Here is an 18,796-nt window from a genome sequence, read left to right as displayed (position 1 = left end):
ATGATGAAGGTGCTCTGGGACTTCAATGGGACCAAAGAGCTGGTGGCCATGGGTGGCATCAAGATGTGCCCCAGAGGAACAGGCTCAGGTCTGGCTGTGGAGCCTGATCTAAGCTCCTTTGATGCTGATGAAAAACTCCATCAAAGGTCTGGGGAGTGGGGAGGTGCAGGGCAGTGGCAGATGGCCCTTTCGTCCCACTGCACGTGGCACAGCCGGGACGCACCAAACGGCCCTGGCAAATCAAAGCAAGAAGTGCCCCAAGGAGGGGGCAACTCACCACAGCAAATATCATGGCTTAGGATATTTTTGGGGTTTAGGTTTGTTTGCTTTTTTTTTTAAATAAAAGACTTTATTCACCTCTTCAAAAGTCACTGCCTTCAAATCAGACCTAGGAGCCACCACAGAGGCTTGACCCTCTCTATGCTGGGACATGAGGAGCTAACCCAGCCACAGAGCTGAACAGACAGTTTGCAGCAGCATCTGAGCACCAACCTAGACAAAGCAGGGCCTGATCCATGGAGGGTTTGTGCCTCTGGGAACAGCGATGGGTACAACAAGCTCCATGAGCCTCTGCTGCAAAGGCAGCCTCCCACCCTGTGCCAGACAAAGCACAACTCTCACCCACATGCCTTCCCTACTGCATGAGATGAAATGGGTCAATTAGAAGCAGTCTCATAACCAAGATATGACATGCCATCCCTTGCAGGGCTGCTGCCTTCTATATCAAAGTGCCACATACGGTGTACCATATAGCTGCAACTTACAGAGCAGGAATAACTTAGATCAGCAGAAACACCTGGTGGGAGCCTTGTCTGCACAGAGCAGGCTTGTGCTTCCACCAGGAAGCACAACAGAGAAGCCCAGGTTCCACAAGGACTCCTGGGCCATGGAGGGGTGATGTCACCATCGCTCCTGGGACATGCCAGCTCCTTGGCAAAGGATGCAAGGGCATGAAGGCGGCCTTGGAGGTGGCTGATTGGGGCAATCCCCCTTCCTACCTGAGCTCACGCTCCATGCAGGGCAGCCCCTGGGAGGAAGGGTTCAAGGAGCCGAGAGAAAGCTGAGAGAAGGGCACCCTCCTTGCAGACACTAACATGAATGTGCCCACAGGGTGCAGTCCTCTCCTTGTGGCCCTCTCTCCTGTGGCCTGGGGATCTCCAGCCCTAGCCAGAGGAGGGAAAGGGCAGAGCAGGAATGGGGCAAGCAGCATGCTGTCCCCTACTGCTTTCTCAGCCTCCATCCAAATTCAGCTCCAGAGGCCTTCTTTTGCCTGATGCACTTCATCCACCTAACAATCCTCAGCTGAACTCTCTTCCAACCCCTTGTCTAGGTGGCTGCCCCATTCCTGTAAGTGTTCAAGGCCAGGTTGGATGGGGCCCTAAGAAATATGGTCTAGTGGGTGGTATCCCTGCAGGGGAATGACATGAGGGGATATTCAAGGTCCCTTCCAACCCAGGACATTCTATGATTTCTCCTGAACCTCTGCATGCACAGCCCATCCAAGGCGAAGCTCCTTGCTTTGCCCATTTTCACCAGCCCCTGCCCTCACACCATAGCCCCAGTCCTTGCACCATCTTACCAGTCCACCCCTCCCTCCATCTCCAGCCTAGCTCCAAGTCTGGCAAGCACCATACCTTCCCCCAAGGAATTTCTCTGCCAGGCTGAGGATGCCCAGGCTACTTGGTCATTCCTCCGACAGAAATTCCTCCAGCTCTACAGAACAAACTCAGAATGTTGCCACTGTCACTGGGTAGGTGATGCACTAACTGAACACAGGCTGCAGGGATGTGGATTAGGAAGAGCTAAATTTCCAATTATTTTTTTACCTCTTGCCCAAATAACAGCGCAAGATGTTACAACTGCTAAGCAAGAACTTTCCCTCCTCCTTTGCTGGAGCCAGGCAAGATATTCATCAACGTCCCCAGTTCATTACACAGGCCCTCCTCTTCTCTTTATGTAAACACGGAAGCCTCTTTCTACTCCTCACCATACTTAAAAGCTCTGAACTTCCACTAAATAATTATCTTCACCGGGGGGGAGAGGAGCAGCACTTTACATATCAAAGGGCTGCTTTGGAGGGATTTACAATAATTTAAGATGAAATGGTAAATATTCTATTCACTCCAGTTCATCTCCAGTAATAATTATAATCCTATTAGCAAGGTCCCAAGAAAGTGATTTCATTATCATCTAGCGAGCATCTATGTGGATTTCTTGGAGGGGTGGGATGGGGGAGGCCATAGGCAAATAAAGAAGGAAAAGCAACAAAAGGTGCAATTGCCAGCATCTCCCTTCCCCCAGCAGGATTTGGGCTCCATTGTCCCGATGCTTCAATAGTGCTTTGCTCTGAAAATAAGAGCTTTTGAGCGCAGTAAGGGGGTGGGGCTGAAATGAGCATCTTATCCCTTTCGGCCACCGCCGCTCCCCTTTCATGGCCCAGGGTCCCCTTGGTGCCGCTCCGGCCACAAAGAGCTCCCGGTGCTGTTCCGGCAGCCCCGGGCAGGCGGCAGTGCCACAATTAAAAGCTAATTGCTGTTCATGGGTGAGTTCTTTAGAATATTGCCCAGCATCGCCGGGCTGTGCTGCCCACCGCTCAAGTCATGTGAGATAACTCTAATCTGTCTCCATTTCCCCCAAAAAGGACAAAAAGACCGGTTTTGTTTAAAAGCAGAGCAGGGAGAGGGAAGTTCTGTGAAACTCATGATTTAAGGGGGAAAAATCCCCTAAACTCAGCAGGAAATATGACTGAGCTAACTGACAAACTGGGACTAAAGCCCCTTTATCGGCAGATCGCAGCACCAACCGTCTACAGCAAACGGTGTGTTTTATTCCTGCTCCATGTCAGCTCTTCATACACCCCGTTGGAGTGTTTAACTGGAATTTATCCCTGCAGGAGTGCCTCAGCTGCCCCGGTGTAATCCTCTTCCCTCTCTTGTGGCACCTGGAGGGCACCGTGTGAGTCCCCAGCCCCTGCACCAGAAGCAGCCAGCTTGGCTCTGCTCGCTCTGGGAAATCAGCAACTGCTCCAAGTTGCAGACTTGAAACAAGCCAAGATTACTGTCACAGTGTGCGAGAGTTTATTGCAAAGCTGTAGAAACATTTTTCTCAATAAATTAAACAGACAGCCTGAAAGGGAGGAAAGAGGAAGAATTTTAGGCATCCAGAGAGATTTCAGTGCTTACAACTCATTCCTGGTAAAAAATAAATTCTCTGGATTGCCTCTGCCTCTTACTCTTTTGCAACCAGAAAGACCAGCAACTTCTCCTCCCTCCAGAATTTATAGCCTAGAGTTAACATTATGTGTACCAACCTCCTACTATGTAAAGATTTGATAGATCCACTTACAGACTCATTGCAAGACAAAGTTCTGCTCTTGAAGAGTGCTAGTTCAACACATCCTTGCACCAGAGACATAAATTCTTGAACTCAGCTTTACCTAAGTAGCACCAATCCTGCCCTCATGAGAAGCTGAAACCAGCATCTGGACTGGGTAAGCACCTACAAGCACAGAATGTCCTTGTCCAGAGAAAAGCCAGCAAAGTAAGAGAGTCAGGGTCTGGAGTTATTGGCTTAATTGTGGAGACAAAAAAGACAAAAACCCCACAGATCTTGCAAGGCGTTTGCTCGCTCAGAGTAGGCCTGTGCAAAGAAAGCAAAGGAAGCCTGGCTTGGAAGAGGCTTAAAAGCATATGTAGAAATCATAAGGGTGGGATATCCAAAACACATCCATGGTACCCAGGTGACAGGAAGGTCTCCTGCAGCAGAGGATGTGGGCTAATCCAGTCCACGTGAACACAGAGACTCTGATCTCAGGGCTTTGGCTTCAGCTCCATCAGGAGAATAACTGGGCTGTCCCCACAAGTCCCAGCCAAAGCCTACACCTCGCTGCCAGCTTTCTTGCCCCACAGCAGCCACTCAGACATGTCCAAGAGGCACCAATGCCCACTGCTCGCACCACAGCTTCTTCCCTCTCACCCCTTCCCTGCCACCAAGGCTCAGGCACAAATCCCCAGTGTGGCAGGAGCACCAGCCAGTACTGGTGGTACATTCAGCCATCGACTCCACAGCCCCAAACTGCTCCCACACCCACCAATTTGCTCTCTTAATTGTAGCAACAGCACTAATCCTCTCAAAGTCTTAAACCACCCGGGGCACTGCTCCTTACAGGTCTTCAAGACATCTCTCTTCCTCCTAGGTCTTGGGAAAATAATTTCTTGCAGTTAAGGGAGCAATATAATCCGGTTAAGCCCCAGAGATGTGAGGATCTGGGATTTGGGGGAGGCAGAAGTGGGTACTGAGACACACAGAGTTGGCACTGCAGAAAGAGTGCAGCCTGTTGGCATTCTGTCCCAGGAGCACCAGGTGTTTCAGGAATTAGATGCCCAAACCAAGTGGCACCAGAACTCATCCAAGGGTCGAACTACCCACCACTGCACATGGACCAGCACATCCTCCTGGCTCATTCCACCTGTGACACCAGAGCACTCTGAGGCTCCTCCTGCCCCTGGCTAGGACACCTGCAGGTATTCCCAATCCAGGTGGCCCCCAGGAGGTTATCCCACCAGCCTCATCCCTACAGTGCCTCCTCTTCCAGGCCCTGTTCCAGTGACTCATTTTGCTGCATGCTGGAGGTGGGGAGCCCAGCTAGCAGGGTACACCTCGATCTGGACCCAGAGAGCACATCTGGTGTAATCAATGTGGGGAGATGGTCACATCTCCTACCCCCCAGTCATCTGTACGGCAGCAACACGCTGCCACACTGCTTCTGTAGCCCTGCTGCAATAGGGAACTTTGCCAGTTTCCCAGAAAAGGAGCTGGTTCAACAGAAACCACCTCTGGTTTGGGCCATTCTGGGGTGCAGGTCCATGTCAGTTATATGGATATAGATTTCTATGGCACACACTCATAAATCAACTTTCTGGTTAAGTAACCCTGTAGTGACCATGGCAGCAGCCTCTCTCCAGCCACCAAAAAAGCAGCTGAATGTGAGTGGCAAACCCTGGTCCAGCCCTGCTGACACTCAGAAACACCTGACAAATTTCTACCCAGGAGAGCACTACAAGGAGATGAACTTCCCAGGCTTTGCCTCTCCTCTGGGGCACTGCCAAGCCACCACATTTCACCTGCTCCAACTCTGCTAGAAAGAGAGAAAAAAACCTCAACCCACACAGCAAAGACCCAGCTCCAAAAGGAAATACAAGTCAACAGCCACTCCAGCAAGATACAGGTAAGACCATGTTCCCCTAATGCAATGTCCATAAATCACAGCCCTGCTGAAAGGTCTTTTGTATTTTCCCCAACACAGAAACAAATGCCCTAATCTGTGTGCCTGCACGGGCAGGTAATGAGTTACACTGATAATGTTGCCTTTTGTAAAACACCTGCACGAGTGGCCCAGCATTTGCACAGGGAGGACTTTGTTTGCCACCTTGACACACATCTCTCCTAATTAAGCCCAGCCTTCCTGCTCTGGGTCTTTACAGCCATGATTAGAGAAAAAAGCCTCCTGATAGACTCTGGAGACCTGAGTGATACCCCAGCTCTCACCCTTTGGATCATAACTCATGCTGGGCGAGTATCCCCCCTGATTTGTCTACCCTTGCAGTAAGACATCATGCCTAAGTCAGGCTTGAAACACAGTGCTGAGTTAGAGCCCCAAAAAGGGACTGGTGGCAGCTCTGCTCCTGCTCCTCTTCCTCAGCATGGACATAACAAAGCAGGGAGGGGGAGCAGGGACACTTTATTCACCCAGCAGCACTTTGTGCATTGACATGCTCTGGAACAACTTCCATATCACATCTGAACCAGAGACCACTTGCTCTTCCACAGCATGTGGGAAGGGATCTCACAGGGTGGCCAGGGCCAGACCAGGCTTGAAACAAATCTTGAGACACATTCACATCTACAGTTTTATGAAAAAGCCATGCAGAATCTCCAGGAATTCACTTTCTGCACCAAAAGGGATCCAACAGGCATCCAACACCACCTGAAGAGAAAGAACTTCAAAACAACAGCACAGAAAACAGTCAGCTTTCCATTTTCATTATGAAGAAAGAAAGTTATGGTTTTTCCTGCCCTTTCTGATCATCTACATATGTTCACAGGCCAAGTAATGCCAACGAGGTTCTGTCAACCCTCAGCTGCACGACTCCACCTGCCTCTTCAGCAACACCCAAACCAGCCTTGAAACTGTGCAGCACTGAGGCTTCTCCTCAGCTATGGGAGAGGGAAGGGGGTCCCCCTCTGACCATCAGAGGACCTTTCCCGTGGCCAGTAACAGCAGGGAAGAACAAATCCATCAGAGGAAAACCAGGAGGGTGCTCAACCAACCAAGCATGTCCTGTACTCACCAGCTGCTCACTACCCTTAGCATCTCATTGAGTGGGTCAAGAATTTAAAATTGGTTTTGACTTTATTCTCAGCTGAAACACCTTATTAAGTTCTGAAAGTCTCCTGCTTCCTTCTCAGAAGGGAGGGGTGGCACCAACCCCAACCATCACTAATCTGGGCACTGACCAGGTCAGTGTGATCCTCATTGGGATGAGCTAATTTTGCCACCCACTGGAACAAAAGGCCTGGCAAATTAATACACCGGTGATCCTCTCAGTACTGATCCCTAAATGCATTTTAGCACAAATGGGATTGTCACCTCAACTCATTTGTTAATGGATTTGTGATTTGCTCTCATAAAGGAGTAGTGCTGGAAATCAAGATCTCTCTGTGGCAAACAGGGAAGTGAGACATCTGTCCAAAATAAGATTTATTCCACCAACATCTCTAGTCAGGCCAGGATGAACCTCCTGATTCTCCCCTCCCTTTGACACCTCACATCAAGCATCCAAAGAGAAAACACAATTAATTTCCAGGACTAAAATCCAGCATGCCCATTGAGGCAATCAGGCTGCAGGTTTGTGGTGCCACCAGATCCCTGCACCCCCAATGACACAGCAGGACTCGGGGTAAAGCAGAAGGAACCAAACCAGCCTTGGGAAGGAGAGAAATTCCCAGTGAAGGAGGGAGACAGGTGCCAATTAGGGAAACATGAAGGAGCAGGTCTGTCTGCAGACTGCCTTTCTGCCCAGTCATTACCTGGGATCTTGGCACGGTCATAAACAGTCAATGACACCCAGCCAAGAGCTCTTTAAAGAGCAGGCTCAGCTGGTGAAGATGCTCTGCTGCAAGTACAACAGATGCAAAGCACTGCTTCTCATTAAAAAGGTATGCACATAATTAGAGACTTCACATGGCCATACCAATGATTTGATCTAGTCCAGAGCACTCAGGCACTATTTAGGAGGGCCTGTTTGCCATTTTTGATGGCTTGGGCTGTCTTTGTGTGTAACCCTGCCATCTCCTCACACCCCATGCACTGCCATGGCAGGTCCATGGCTATGTTGACAACCAGGAAGGACTTTACGAGTAAAACTACACGTGCCAAAGCCCTCCAGCATCCCACCCTGCTTTCATTCAGAGCCAATTTCCTTCCAGAGCCAGCCATGGGGCTGAATTATCCATAGGTCCTTCAAGCCCTTGTACATAAAGAGCACCGTGGACCAGTCTGCCAAGGCCTTAGAGCACAACCCAAGTGAAATGACTTTTCCCTGAACACTGAGGACTCTGAATGACAGCTATTATTATTCAGATGAAACCAAGTGTCAGATTAACAAATCAATGGGCATAAGAGATATAAAATGGGTGACTATTGAAGCTTTTCAAATACCCAAACATATGGATGAACCAAATGTGAATTGTAATTGACTCACCCACACCTTTGATCTCTACACTCTTGGGTTCTTAAAGAGACAGCACAACCCCCTCTGACCCAGCTGAACTGCTCTGGGATTCCATTGTGAGCCTCTCAAAGTCCTTTCTCTCTGCCTCCATCTCCAGGATGTAGATGCAGCCTGGTGCTTGAAAAGTGACAGAAGTCAGCTCTGCCTTGGAGAGCCGGGGAGCTGGAGATGAACAACGTATGCTACCAAAACACAGCCTCTCACATGGAGCCCACCACCCCGAGCATCTCCTCCACCAGTCCTCACCCTGGTGGTGGCCCTCAGTCACCTAGATGTGCATCAGGAAACGTCCTAGGAAGCAGCAGAAGAGGGTCCGGAGCAAACACGGGCAGTGACGATGCTCATTGCCCCAGTCCTGGAGCCAGACATGGGGTCTCTTTGGTTTTCAAGGATTTCCCTGTGCAAAACCAAGGGCCAGACTTTGCTGATGGGTTCAGGGCATGTATATGCCCCTGCTGTAAAACCTGGGCTGGTCTGGAAGAGCTGGAAGCTGCTCTGCCCTTCTCCAACTGCCTTGACAGCACATAATCACTAATGCTTGATTAAGAAATCTGATTTTTAATTTTCACTAAGATGTTTCTGCAGATACATTGGAAATAACAAAGAGCTTAAACAAATGTTATCCCTAATTTTTTAAATTTGGAGTTTGGAGAGAGCTTCAACCAGTTTTATATCAATACGTGAGAAAATGAATAAAAGAGCATTATCAATTTTGATACCATACAAATCTCAGCTCCCCAGGAGTCACAAGACAAGCAATTGTTTGGGTTTAGCTTCAAGCCTCATTACAAACTTAAGTTTTCGTAGCTGTTCCAGGAAACCTAGCCCATCTTATTCTTCCCCTCCATTCTGCAAATGCCACACAAATATGCCTTCAGGGAGGTTTTGAACCCCACACTGCAGCTTCCCCATGTTGGGAACAAGCTGTCCAGCTTAGCTCTTGCTATACTGAGTCTCAAAGCAAGAGGGGCTTTGGAATACCTGTTACTGAAGGCAAATGCCAGCAGCTACTCCCAGCTCGGGGCTCTTCCCCATCAGGCATCACCACTGAGTGAAGGGATTTGCTCTGGGAAGGCAGAGACTTGGCATGTGCCCTGTCCTCCGGCACCAGCAGTGGGTTTGGTGGGGGAACTGGGTGGGGCAGAGCAGGCATTGCTCTGCCCCCGTCATTTCTGGGCTCTGACCCAGCTGTGCAGCTGCTTAACCCAACTGCGAGCGCTGCTGGAACAGCCGAGCCTGCGACAACTGCAGGGCTCACCCGCAGAGGAGCCCCGGAAGAGGAAGACTGTGGGGAGGAAGGAGGAGAAGAGGAAACCCACGGGCTCTTAAGCTACTTTAGGACCACATGAGCTTTCTGTTTATATATAGCCCAATTAATTGTTACACTGCATTGAGCAGTTTGACCTTGGAAGCATCTCCAGGGGGAGGCAGCAGTGGCAGTGCACCAGGGCAGCTGGCCAAGGCTCCGGTGTGTGCCTGGTGGCTCCTCTGCAATTACCGGGGCACACAGCAGCTCCTGGCCCCTTTGGGCTTGCAGCAAACTCAGGCTGAAACCCTAACCGGCTATTCCACTTCTGCTTTGGCAAGGCTGATATCTCCTCTCAAGGCTTCCTTCCCTGCTCAACACCCTGTATTAGCTATTCCCTCTGCTTTTCCAAATGCCATGCAGACAGCCCAAGGCTCATTAGTTACCAGACCAGCTCAAGAGGAAAATTAAAAGGGGAGGAAAAAAAGGTGTTACAAGCTTTGTGTTAAGTTGCAGCAAGTCAATGCACTGCAGGGAAAGGGAAAATGGGCCTTGCTAAGCATGTCCTCAACAAGGGGCAATGCTCAGGCTGCCTGGCTTTTTGTAGCTTGCTTTGGTTGGTCCAGCCATAGTAAAGTCAGAGCAGGAGCCCAGGGATGTTCAGAGCCACCCAGACATCTACCACTGCCCCACTGGTCACAGGTGAGACCTTCATGAACTTGCTCCATTCCAACCCACTTGTGGAAGATGGAGCCCCCTAGCACTCGGGACACTGGCTCTGATCTAGCACAATTCACTGAACGTGGCACCAGAGGTGTGTGCAGGGGTTCAGAGCAGAGGCACAGCACCTCAGTGGCAGGCAGCACCTTTGTTCCCACACGCAGAGACGTGGGGCACAGCACAGTCACAGGGTCCCTCTGCAATTCATCTTTAGCAACTGCATTCATGGCCCTGTGTACAAACAGCTGAGGACCGTGTACAGCCACTCCGGGACCGAAGGGCTGGGACACACCTCCTGTTTACTCCAACACCTCCTGATTTCCTTCCAAGTCTAATACATCTTTAGAAAAACAAACGGCAGGCATGCCAAAGCTGCAGGCCTTGCCAGTTGTTTTCTTTTCATATTTCATAGCTCAGTGAAGAAGCAAAGCACTTTATTAGGAAGATGCTGGGGTTTCATCCTCCCCCTAGTGACAAGAGGATCCATGCTCTGAGCCTGCTCAGCCTCTGGACCCCATTCCAAATCAAAAATATTACTGGAGCATAACTCCAGCACAATTGCTCTTTCACTAAATGAACACTTTTCCAAAGATATCCTATGCCTCCCTGTGCCATTCACCCACACTTGAAGTTTAAGTTTTCAAGTTTCAAGACTTTCAAGCTTTAACGCAAGTTTGCGTTTGATAATCAAAAGAGGCTGAAACCTTGGGGCTTTAATATAAAACTTGTCAAGATACTTTATTGAAGTTAGTAATTGTAACAGATTTTGGTTTCTGTGGGGACATTTTCTGCACAGTGACATGGATACACACAAAGGGTTTGGTCTTGGAGCCCATCTCTAGGCAGAGTTCTGGACTGCATTAGACACAGTCATGTTTGGGAACCTGGTTCAGTCTCTGTCACCACATGCTGCTGAAGACTCGTCTCCTCATCAGAGTCAATTTCCCACATGAAAAAGTGTATTTTTAAAGGGAATTAGTGTAGCAGAATACAGTCATACTCCGTACTGTTGGACCACATTTGTGGCAATGCAGGATTTGGCCTTGTGTTTACTTTTAGGAAGGATCTGTCAAATGCACACATCCAGCTATAATATTGTACATTGGCACATAAAATGAAAGCCCGTGCACAATAATTCTCCCTCTCTTGTGGAAGAGCTGCCTGCTGCATTGACAGGAATGCAAAGTCTGTGTCAGTTCCAGGGAAAGGTTACAACTGCTCACTTTTATTACAAACCAGCCACTTTGGTGTATTCGTAGAAATCCCCTGTACCAGCAGAGAGGACTGGCCAAATTACAGCTCTGACCTATGGAATTTTATCAGCACAACACTCACAATAAGACCAGGACAAGGGAGGATGACACCCACCAGCACAGGGATAGCAAAGCCAGGCTCCCTGTGTGACACCTTACAAGCCACATGGAGGGCAGGGTCAGCCACGCTGCTCTGCATCCCAGACAGGCTGCAAATTAAACTCTGGGTCAGACCTGCTGCCAAACAGAGCCATGACTCCCTTGGTGCCAGGGCTAGGTCACACCATCCCTCTATAGAGATGTTCTTCCTCCCTCCCTTTTCTGTATGGAGAGAAGAAAACAAAACTGCTGTAGAAGCAGGCTGGTTCCAGGGCGTTTCCAAGGAGGTTAACGCAGATGTAAAGCACTGAGCAGAACCTGGAATTGTTTTTCTCTAAATAAAGTTTCTCTAGCCACCACATGGCAGGACACTGCCATGCTCACATATCTTGACAGAAAGATTTTAAAAATGAAATTATTCATTTACCAGAAATCAGTGTGTGAGATCTGCCAGCACCACCTGTACACCTATTTTTCTCTAACATTCCCACCAACATCATCTAAAGTCCCAAACACCAAAGTTTCTGGTCTTGTCGGAATGATTCCTGAGGCCACAGGGCCAGGAAGAAAGGTCAGGCAGCCAAGCAAGCCAGCTCCCAAAAGCCCCTCCTCATCTCTGGACTTTCCCAGTACAGGGGCACCACATGCTAAATCATCATCACTGAGGTAATTTCCTCCTCCTTCATGGCTATTCCTAGGAGGAAAACAACCACAGGGAATACGCAAAGCCAGCATGGCACCAGGAGAGATTGTCCCCACTGGATCACTATTATGAATGGACTAAGGTACACCGCACATCCCAGCCAAGCAGACCCTGCTCTCCCTAGGTGGAGACAGAGGGACTGTGCTCCTGACCTCCATTTCTTCCCCTCATCTGACCCATGGCACAATCTGATGCCCTTTCCCACTTGTCTCTGCCCTACTTCTCACCACCTTCAGACTGGGAGCAGCTCCTTGAAGGCAAAGTTACACCACCACAAATGCCTGTCCTGAATTCACCCCTCCTTTCCTCTGAGCCTGCTGATAATCAATATGTTTTGTCACAGGACCCCTTGTTTCCATTAAGAAAGCTAAGATAAGGTCCATTTACTCCGTTGCCTTCTGGCTGCTGCTGGGCTGAGTACCTTTAAAAAGTACATGGTGTTTCTGGAAAGCTAATTAAACATACAGCAAGCTGCTGAAAGACCTGGAATTGCAATGGTTAGGGCAAGCCTCAGTACAGTCATCAGCAGCAAGTCAGGACCCAGCACAGCACTTAGTCATTTCCCACAAACCAAGGAAGAAGCCTCTCCAGCCTGTCCTCATGCACCACATGGTGACAACAGGTAGTAGCTGATAGCCCCTGACCCACTAATTACACCACTGAGACAACGTGCCCCACTATTTGTTGTTCTTTGAACCCATATGTTACCCATCCCACGTGGCCCTGGCCCATTCATTATCACCTGAATCCATTGGTCACCCATGGTCATACCACCAGGAGACATAAATCCTGTGCTGAATGGTCACTAAATTAGACTTCTTCCTAATTAAATAGCCCCAAACCCAAGCTCAAGTGAACAGAGCAGCAGCAAGAGTGGCCCAAATACAGGACATTCTTATCATCAGCAGATTGGAAATACAGCTCCAAAGAACAGTAGTTTGGGTAGAGTCTCTATAGCCACTGCATGCAGGGCTTGCTGGATGCTTTTAAAAACAAAGACTTGCCTGGAAGTGCCTTGAGATATCCGACGCTCGGGGTGTGTTACAGACACCTGCCATGGTCCACTTGAAAAGAAAAAAGTAATAAATCCCAAACTCAGAGCTGAGCCCGTGGGTTTTCATTCCCATCATTTTCATGCCAAGGAGCACAATGCTCCCGGCAGGCCACGGGGTCCTGCACTAACACGATTAGCCAGGCAGATCCACCATCCGCATCCGTCACCCCCAACGCTTGGTCAACTTTGAAAAGTTCAGCAGCTCAACAGGTGAGGCCATGAAACCCGATCACAACAGACAATGTCATCCCCCCAGCGTCGTGCTGGGAAGAACTCGTCACGTGCGTCATATCGGGCAACATGCTTGAAACAGAGCAGTGCACTGAAACCCCAGCAACACGAATAATCTTTGCCATCTGTTTGAACAACTCAACCCTCCTCATATCTAAAGGAATGATCCCATGCAAACACAAGGGCCTTGCTGACTGATTATAGCAGTCCAGCCCTTCTTTTGGGGGGCATTTTCCTCCCAACGTTACACAGCAGCTCAGGACACATCGTGGGGAGCCGCTGCAGTGGCCAAGGAGGCACTGAACTCCATGCACATTCTGAGGGGGCCACTAAAAGTCCCCAGTTGCAAGGTAATAGTTGAGTTTTAATTTTTTTTTTCACATCAAGAAAATAAAATCTCACTACCAAAATTGTTCGGCAAAACCTTCCCAGAGAACACAACTGTCCTTTAGGAGATGCTTGTTCTGACCCAGCGCAACTCACAGGAATGCAGTGGAGGAACCAGTCTTTGCTCAGATGCAGTCATTTGCACCCAAAGTCCAGTTGGGAGTATCAGGACTGTTCCCACACTTCCTGGGGCCAATAAATCCTGTGACACTCAGTGGAAACCAACCACAGTTCTGTCTGTGCTGCTGGGTCCATGCATCACTGGGAAGGCAATTAAGCAGCAGGTATTAAACCTTCATTAAAGCAGAGATTATAGACAATGGCCAAACACAGGGGCAAAATCCTGCCTTGCTCAAGATTTGGTTCATCAGGGCTTTCACCCCAGACTTTTAACCTTTTTCTTCCCTTGCTCACAGCCAGGCCAATTGCAAGCACCAGCTTGTACCCCCACACATTCCTCGGGGGAAAACAAAGCAGGCTCATGGGAAAAAATACGAAAAATAAGGAAGTTTCTCACAATTTAGGAATTGCTTTCAAGCAGCACTTTGCACCCTAAATTCCAAACAATTTCAGGCTCTAAGAAATGCATATTTGAAACAGTTTATCATGCACCACCAGACCACAGGGCCTGATCCTGCTGATCCAAATCACCCAGTAGCAGCAAGGACTTGAATTAAGGCAACCTAGGAGTAGTGGGAAGAAAAACCACGAGCATTTTAAGAATTTTCCATAAAAGAAAAGAAGAAAAAAGAGGTCTCCCTGGTGCACTGCTAGAAGCAGAGGAGTGCAGCCTCGTCCTGCTATCGCAGTTACAGCCGGCACAGGCGCGGCAGAGATGTTCCTAGCAGAGAGCTACAGACTTGAAATATAAATCAGTGATGCTGAGTAGGGCTGACAACATCAGCCCAAGACAGGAGGGACTGGGCATTACAGTCCACTGGGCTGAAAATAAGAACAAAAAAAGAAAAAAACCAAAACACGTAACACTAATGACAATCATTTTTTCTTACAATAATTAGAAGACAACAGGCTTTCAAGTCCATAGGACATTTCAAAATGCATCATTGTTGAATCAAATGAAGAAAACCATAAAAGAAATTCAACAACTGATTTTCTATGCATGGAAGAAACACTTCCACCAAGCTCTACAGTAAACCCCAAAGAGAGCAATGACATCCCTGAGGCTGCTCAGCCAGACACATGCACACAGGCTGTGGAGCTGAACTCCCTACTGCCACAAAGAGGGAACTTCTCTACTACCCAAAAATTCAAGGCACTTCATAAAATTAGTTTGCAATAGTGGCTGGATCCCATTCCTCCCCTGTCACAAAACATATTTTCACTAGAAGCAGTTAACATGCTGTATTCATTACGGGGCGGGGGGGAGAAAACCTTGCAATGTGCATACAGAAGTTATTTCCACCAAATTTTAGTTATCTCACTATCGAAAAAAAATCATTTAATTAGTCCTGTTTCCCCCCTGCTTATCAGGAACGATACTCAGCACCACTTGATGCTGTTCTGCATTCCACACTACGGAAACAAACCAACAGATTTCATTTCACTTGACAGAAAATGGAGCAAGGAACAAGTTTGTGGTTCCTCTTTCTAAAGTTATTTTCAATAGATGAAAACTTCAGGCAGAAACAAGCAGTTAAACAGAATTAATCACAATCACCCAAAAATAAGAATCCATCAAGCTAAACAAGTAAGTCTCATGCCCCTCTGTCTTGAAAATCTGAAAAAGCTTTTGGATGCCAGGAACAACTTAAACAAACAAAAACTCCTAACAAACATAAAAGATTTAGTCAATTAGCTAAAATACACTTCAAATGAGACATGGGTCAAAAATTCTATCTTCATCTTTTCAAAGCCAGGCAATTGGATTTGCACTGCACTCTGAGTGCTGAGGACACAGTAACTCCCCCAGTTCCAAAGTTGAGTAGATTGGAGCAAAAGCATCTGAAAAATAAAGACAAGGCCTCCCCAGCTCACTGCACCATGCTGACACCACACACCTTCTACAGCATCTTTAATCCAACTGTATTGAAACACTATCAAGAAGATACAAACACATCTCCTTATTGATACTAAGATAATAAATAAAAGCCTCATTAGGTCTGGGAGAAATAAACGTGTTCTTGAGGAGTGCTGGGAAGCCGAGATTCACTGAAGTCAGCAAGAGCTTGGAGTTACTACTCTATAGGATCTGACTTCTAATGACTAAATTTATAGGAACAAACTTCTGTATCTAATTCTAATTAAGTTAGAAAGAATGCACAATATATAACAACTTGTCTGCTGGTTTTCATCCTCTCCCAAGTATTTTGCAATAATTAGTTCCCCCCCAGTTGACACAGGCCCCAGTCCCACAGACAGCCAGACACACTCCCATCTTCGGGGTAAATCACACACAACTAATTTCAAGGCTTCCAGCATGTCTTGCTGCTTGAAAGCATCATCATTCAGACCTCAACATTCGTCAGACCTCAGCTAAAACAACCCTGTTGCAAAAATACTAATGAAAAACTACAGTATATTTGCAGGGATAGGGCCCACACTGCTCAAAATTCAGCAGCTGATAAGGTGAAGCTTTAGGAAGCTAAACACAATACCTGTTCTCCAAATTTAAAAATAATGTATATCCTTTAAATATTGGCTTTCACCCACTACATCTGGGATAACAGATGAACTCAATCATAAAGATTATTCTCTCCTTCTCCCCTTCCACCTCCTACTTGTAAAAGATTAATCAACCATTTTATGGTCTAATTTAGGTGCTTAATTAAAAACAGAGTTCAACACATACAACACCATTTTGCTGATAAATCCTGACAGGATTTCTGCTCTGTTATATGCAAGTTCTTCTTTAAAATGGGAGATTTTTAAACTCAGCTGAATTTACAAAGGTTTCATTTGGGCTGCTGTGGGACAACAGCTACAGACTCCACCGGGATGACAGAATTTCCTAAAACGAAACGGCTTTCAAAGACTTCCTCCTCATTAGATCTTATCCTTCACTCATTTCACTAACTGCTGGGAGATGGCAACATTAAAAAAAAAAAAAAAAAAAAAAAGAGACATAAACCTAAGCGGACTTGTCGGGTGGGAGTTTCAAGACTACAAAGAGGTTACAATTCGTAACTTCACAGCTCCCATTTAGCTTCAAACTTTCCATCTCGGCTTCTTTAGCATTCCTGTAAACACTCAGTAGAAAGACGTATTCAAAACACCCCTGATAAAGAAACTTCAGTCGGAAAAGGGTGAGAAAAGCACCGAAACGGGGGTCGCCCCTCGTTCGGTGTCCGATCGCGCTTCTCCTCCGCACCCGCCGCCGCCCTCTCCTCCGAGCCCACCCGCACACAGACATCCCGGGCCGGGCTGCTCCTCGCAAAATCACTTACAATTACATCCATCCTTACAGGATACAAGGACAAGTTTATAATTTTCTCCCAGTGCAAAGGGTTCATCCCGTTCCCGACGCGCCCGTTACCCGCTACACCCCACACCGCTCCCGCAGTCCAGCGCCGGGCGATCGATCAGCTCCACAGATGATTACGGGGAAGGAGAAAGTTAACGGAGACTGAATGCAGGCAGCGAGTGAGGAAGTTTTACCTGGAACGTGGAGCTGCCGCCTGCCAGACCCAGGCAGCGCTCCCGGAACGGGTCAAATCCCCTCCAAACTTGCAAAAAAATTCACAAATGGGTAAATCCTCCCCACCTCGCCTCCCCCACACAAAAAAGGGAAAAAGAGAAAACGGGTCAAGTCCCACCCCAATGGGTACAAAAAAAACCCCAAAAAACAAACAAACAAAAAAAACCCGAACCAAACGGGTCAAAAACCCCGCAAACACGCGGTCGCTGAGCGCACCGCCCGCCAGCCCGTGCAGACCCGAGAGACACGCCAGTCATCCCTCAGCAACACCCTGAGCTGGAGGAAAAGTACTTTTGCTCCAGCAAAAGACCGGGAAGTACAGCGGAATAAGAGTGTTTAAAAATATTAAATTAATATGTAACCTTTATAAAAAAATTAAATAGGGTTTGGCTCGCGCAAAACCTGCAGACGCTCCGCCGCCGCCTGGGCTAACGGAGACCGCAAGTTGCGCTCTGGCTTTATTATATTTTTAGGGGTTGATTTTTCGGGGGAAAGTATTTAGCGGAGCATTTACTCTTCGCCTCCGACGCTCCCCAACCTGCTCCGGAGCCCGGGGCAGCCGCATCCCCGCACCGGGGCGGCGAGCGCAGGACGGCTGGGATCCCGTTCAGCCCCGTCCCGCTGCGGGGCCGCCCCGGCCCGGCCCGTACCTGTACCAGGCGAGTCCCCGCTCGTAGTTGCGGTCGAAGAAGTGGGGCTCGGCACCGACGGCGCGCACGTCGGGGTGCACCCGCAGGAACTCCAGCAGCGCCCGCGTCCCGCCCTTCTTCACGCCGATGATGATGGCCTGCGGCAGCCGCTTGGTACCGGAGCCGTTGAAGAAGCTGGAGATGGGGCTGCCGGCGTCGGGCGCTGCCCGCTGCTCCTCCAGGCTGCTCTCCTCGCCCGGCTCTCCCGGCAGCAGCGGGGGCAGCGGCGGGGCGGCCCGGGGAGGCGCGGGTGACCCGCGGGTCGTCAGCCCGGCGCAGGAGCCGGCGCACGAGTAGAACATGTAGAGCCAGAGGAAGAGCATGATGAAGAGCAGCAGCAGCCTCCGCCTCAGCGGCGGCAACGCGACGGGGACATCGAGGCAGCGGTTCAAGCGCTGCCCCATGTGCCCGTGGGCGCACCGGGATGCATGGCTGGAGCCCGCCCGGCTCGGCTCGGCTCTGCCCGGCGCCTCATGGGCACCCGCGGAGGCTCAGCACGGCCCCATCGCCGCCGCCGCCCGGCGCTGCCGCCCGGCCCGCTCCGCGCCCGCCGCCGGGAGCACAGGCAGAGCGGCGGGGGCGGGGCGCGGGCCCGGGGGACGGGCGGCGCCCTCGGCCAATCACAGCCGCGGGTTCTCGCATAATAAGGAGGGGCGGGGCGAGAGGAGCGGAGGACGTGTTGATTGGCTGGCGGCAGGAGGGGCCGCACCGTCGGGGCCCCGGGCCCGTGCGGCATCCCTGGGCGGCTGCCGGGGGCTCCGTGCGCCGCACGCTCACTCCCAGGCTGGGATTTCCCGTGCCCTGTGCCTCCACGGCTGCAGGGAGTCGCCAGGCACTGGGGGCATCATGATGGTTGGGGCATCGGTCATTTTTTTCTCCTCCTTGTCCCCAGATACGTGGATAGCAAGGTTTCCAGGAAGACTTTATTGTGGTCTTTCAGTATCTAAGTGGGGATTATAAAAAAGG

At 49.4% G+C, this 18,796-nt stretch overlaps 1 protein-coding gene across 1 annotated transcript in view; it reads right to left on the bottom strand.

Annotated features, from left to right (window-relative positions):
* LOC139602720 (heparan sulfate glucosamine 3-O-sulfotransferase 3B1-like) overlaps nucleotides 1-18,374 on the bottom strand; it is a 28,836-nt gene extending 10,462 nt beyond the window's left edge. The window contains exon 1 of the mRNA XM_071452809.1: nucleotides 17,792-18,374. Coding sequence (XP_071308910.1) covers nucleotides 17,792-18,234 — 443 coding nt within the window. The 5' untranslated portion in view covers nucleotides 18,235-18,374. The remainder of the gene's footprint in view (nucleotides 1-17,791) is intronic.
* Nucleotides 18,375-18,796: the final 422 nt, after the last annotated feature.

This window comes from Agelaius tricolor, unplaced genomic scaffold (assembly GCF_023055355.1).
Source record: "Agelaius tricolor isolate 1412-34295 unplaced genomic scaffold, bAgeTri1.0.p SCAF_35, whole genome shotgun sequence".
Classification (NCBI taxonomy): Eukaryota; Metazoa; Chordata; class Aves; order Passeriformes; family Icteridae; genus Agelaius; species Agelaius tricolor.
The sequence above is the reverse complement of the archived record's forward strand: the minus strand, read 5'-3'. Positions and strand labels throughout refer to the sequence as shown.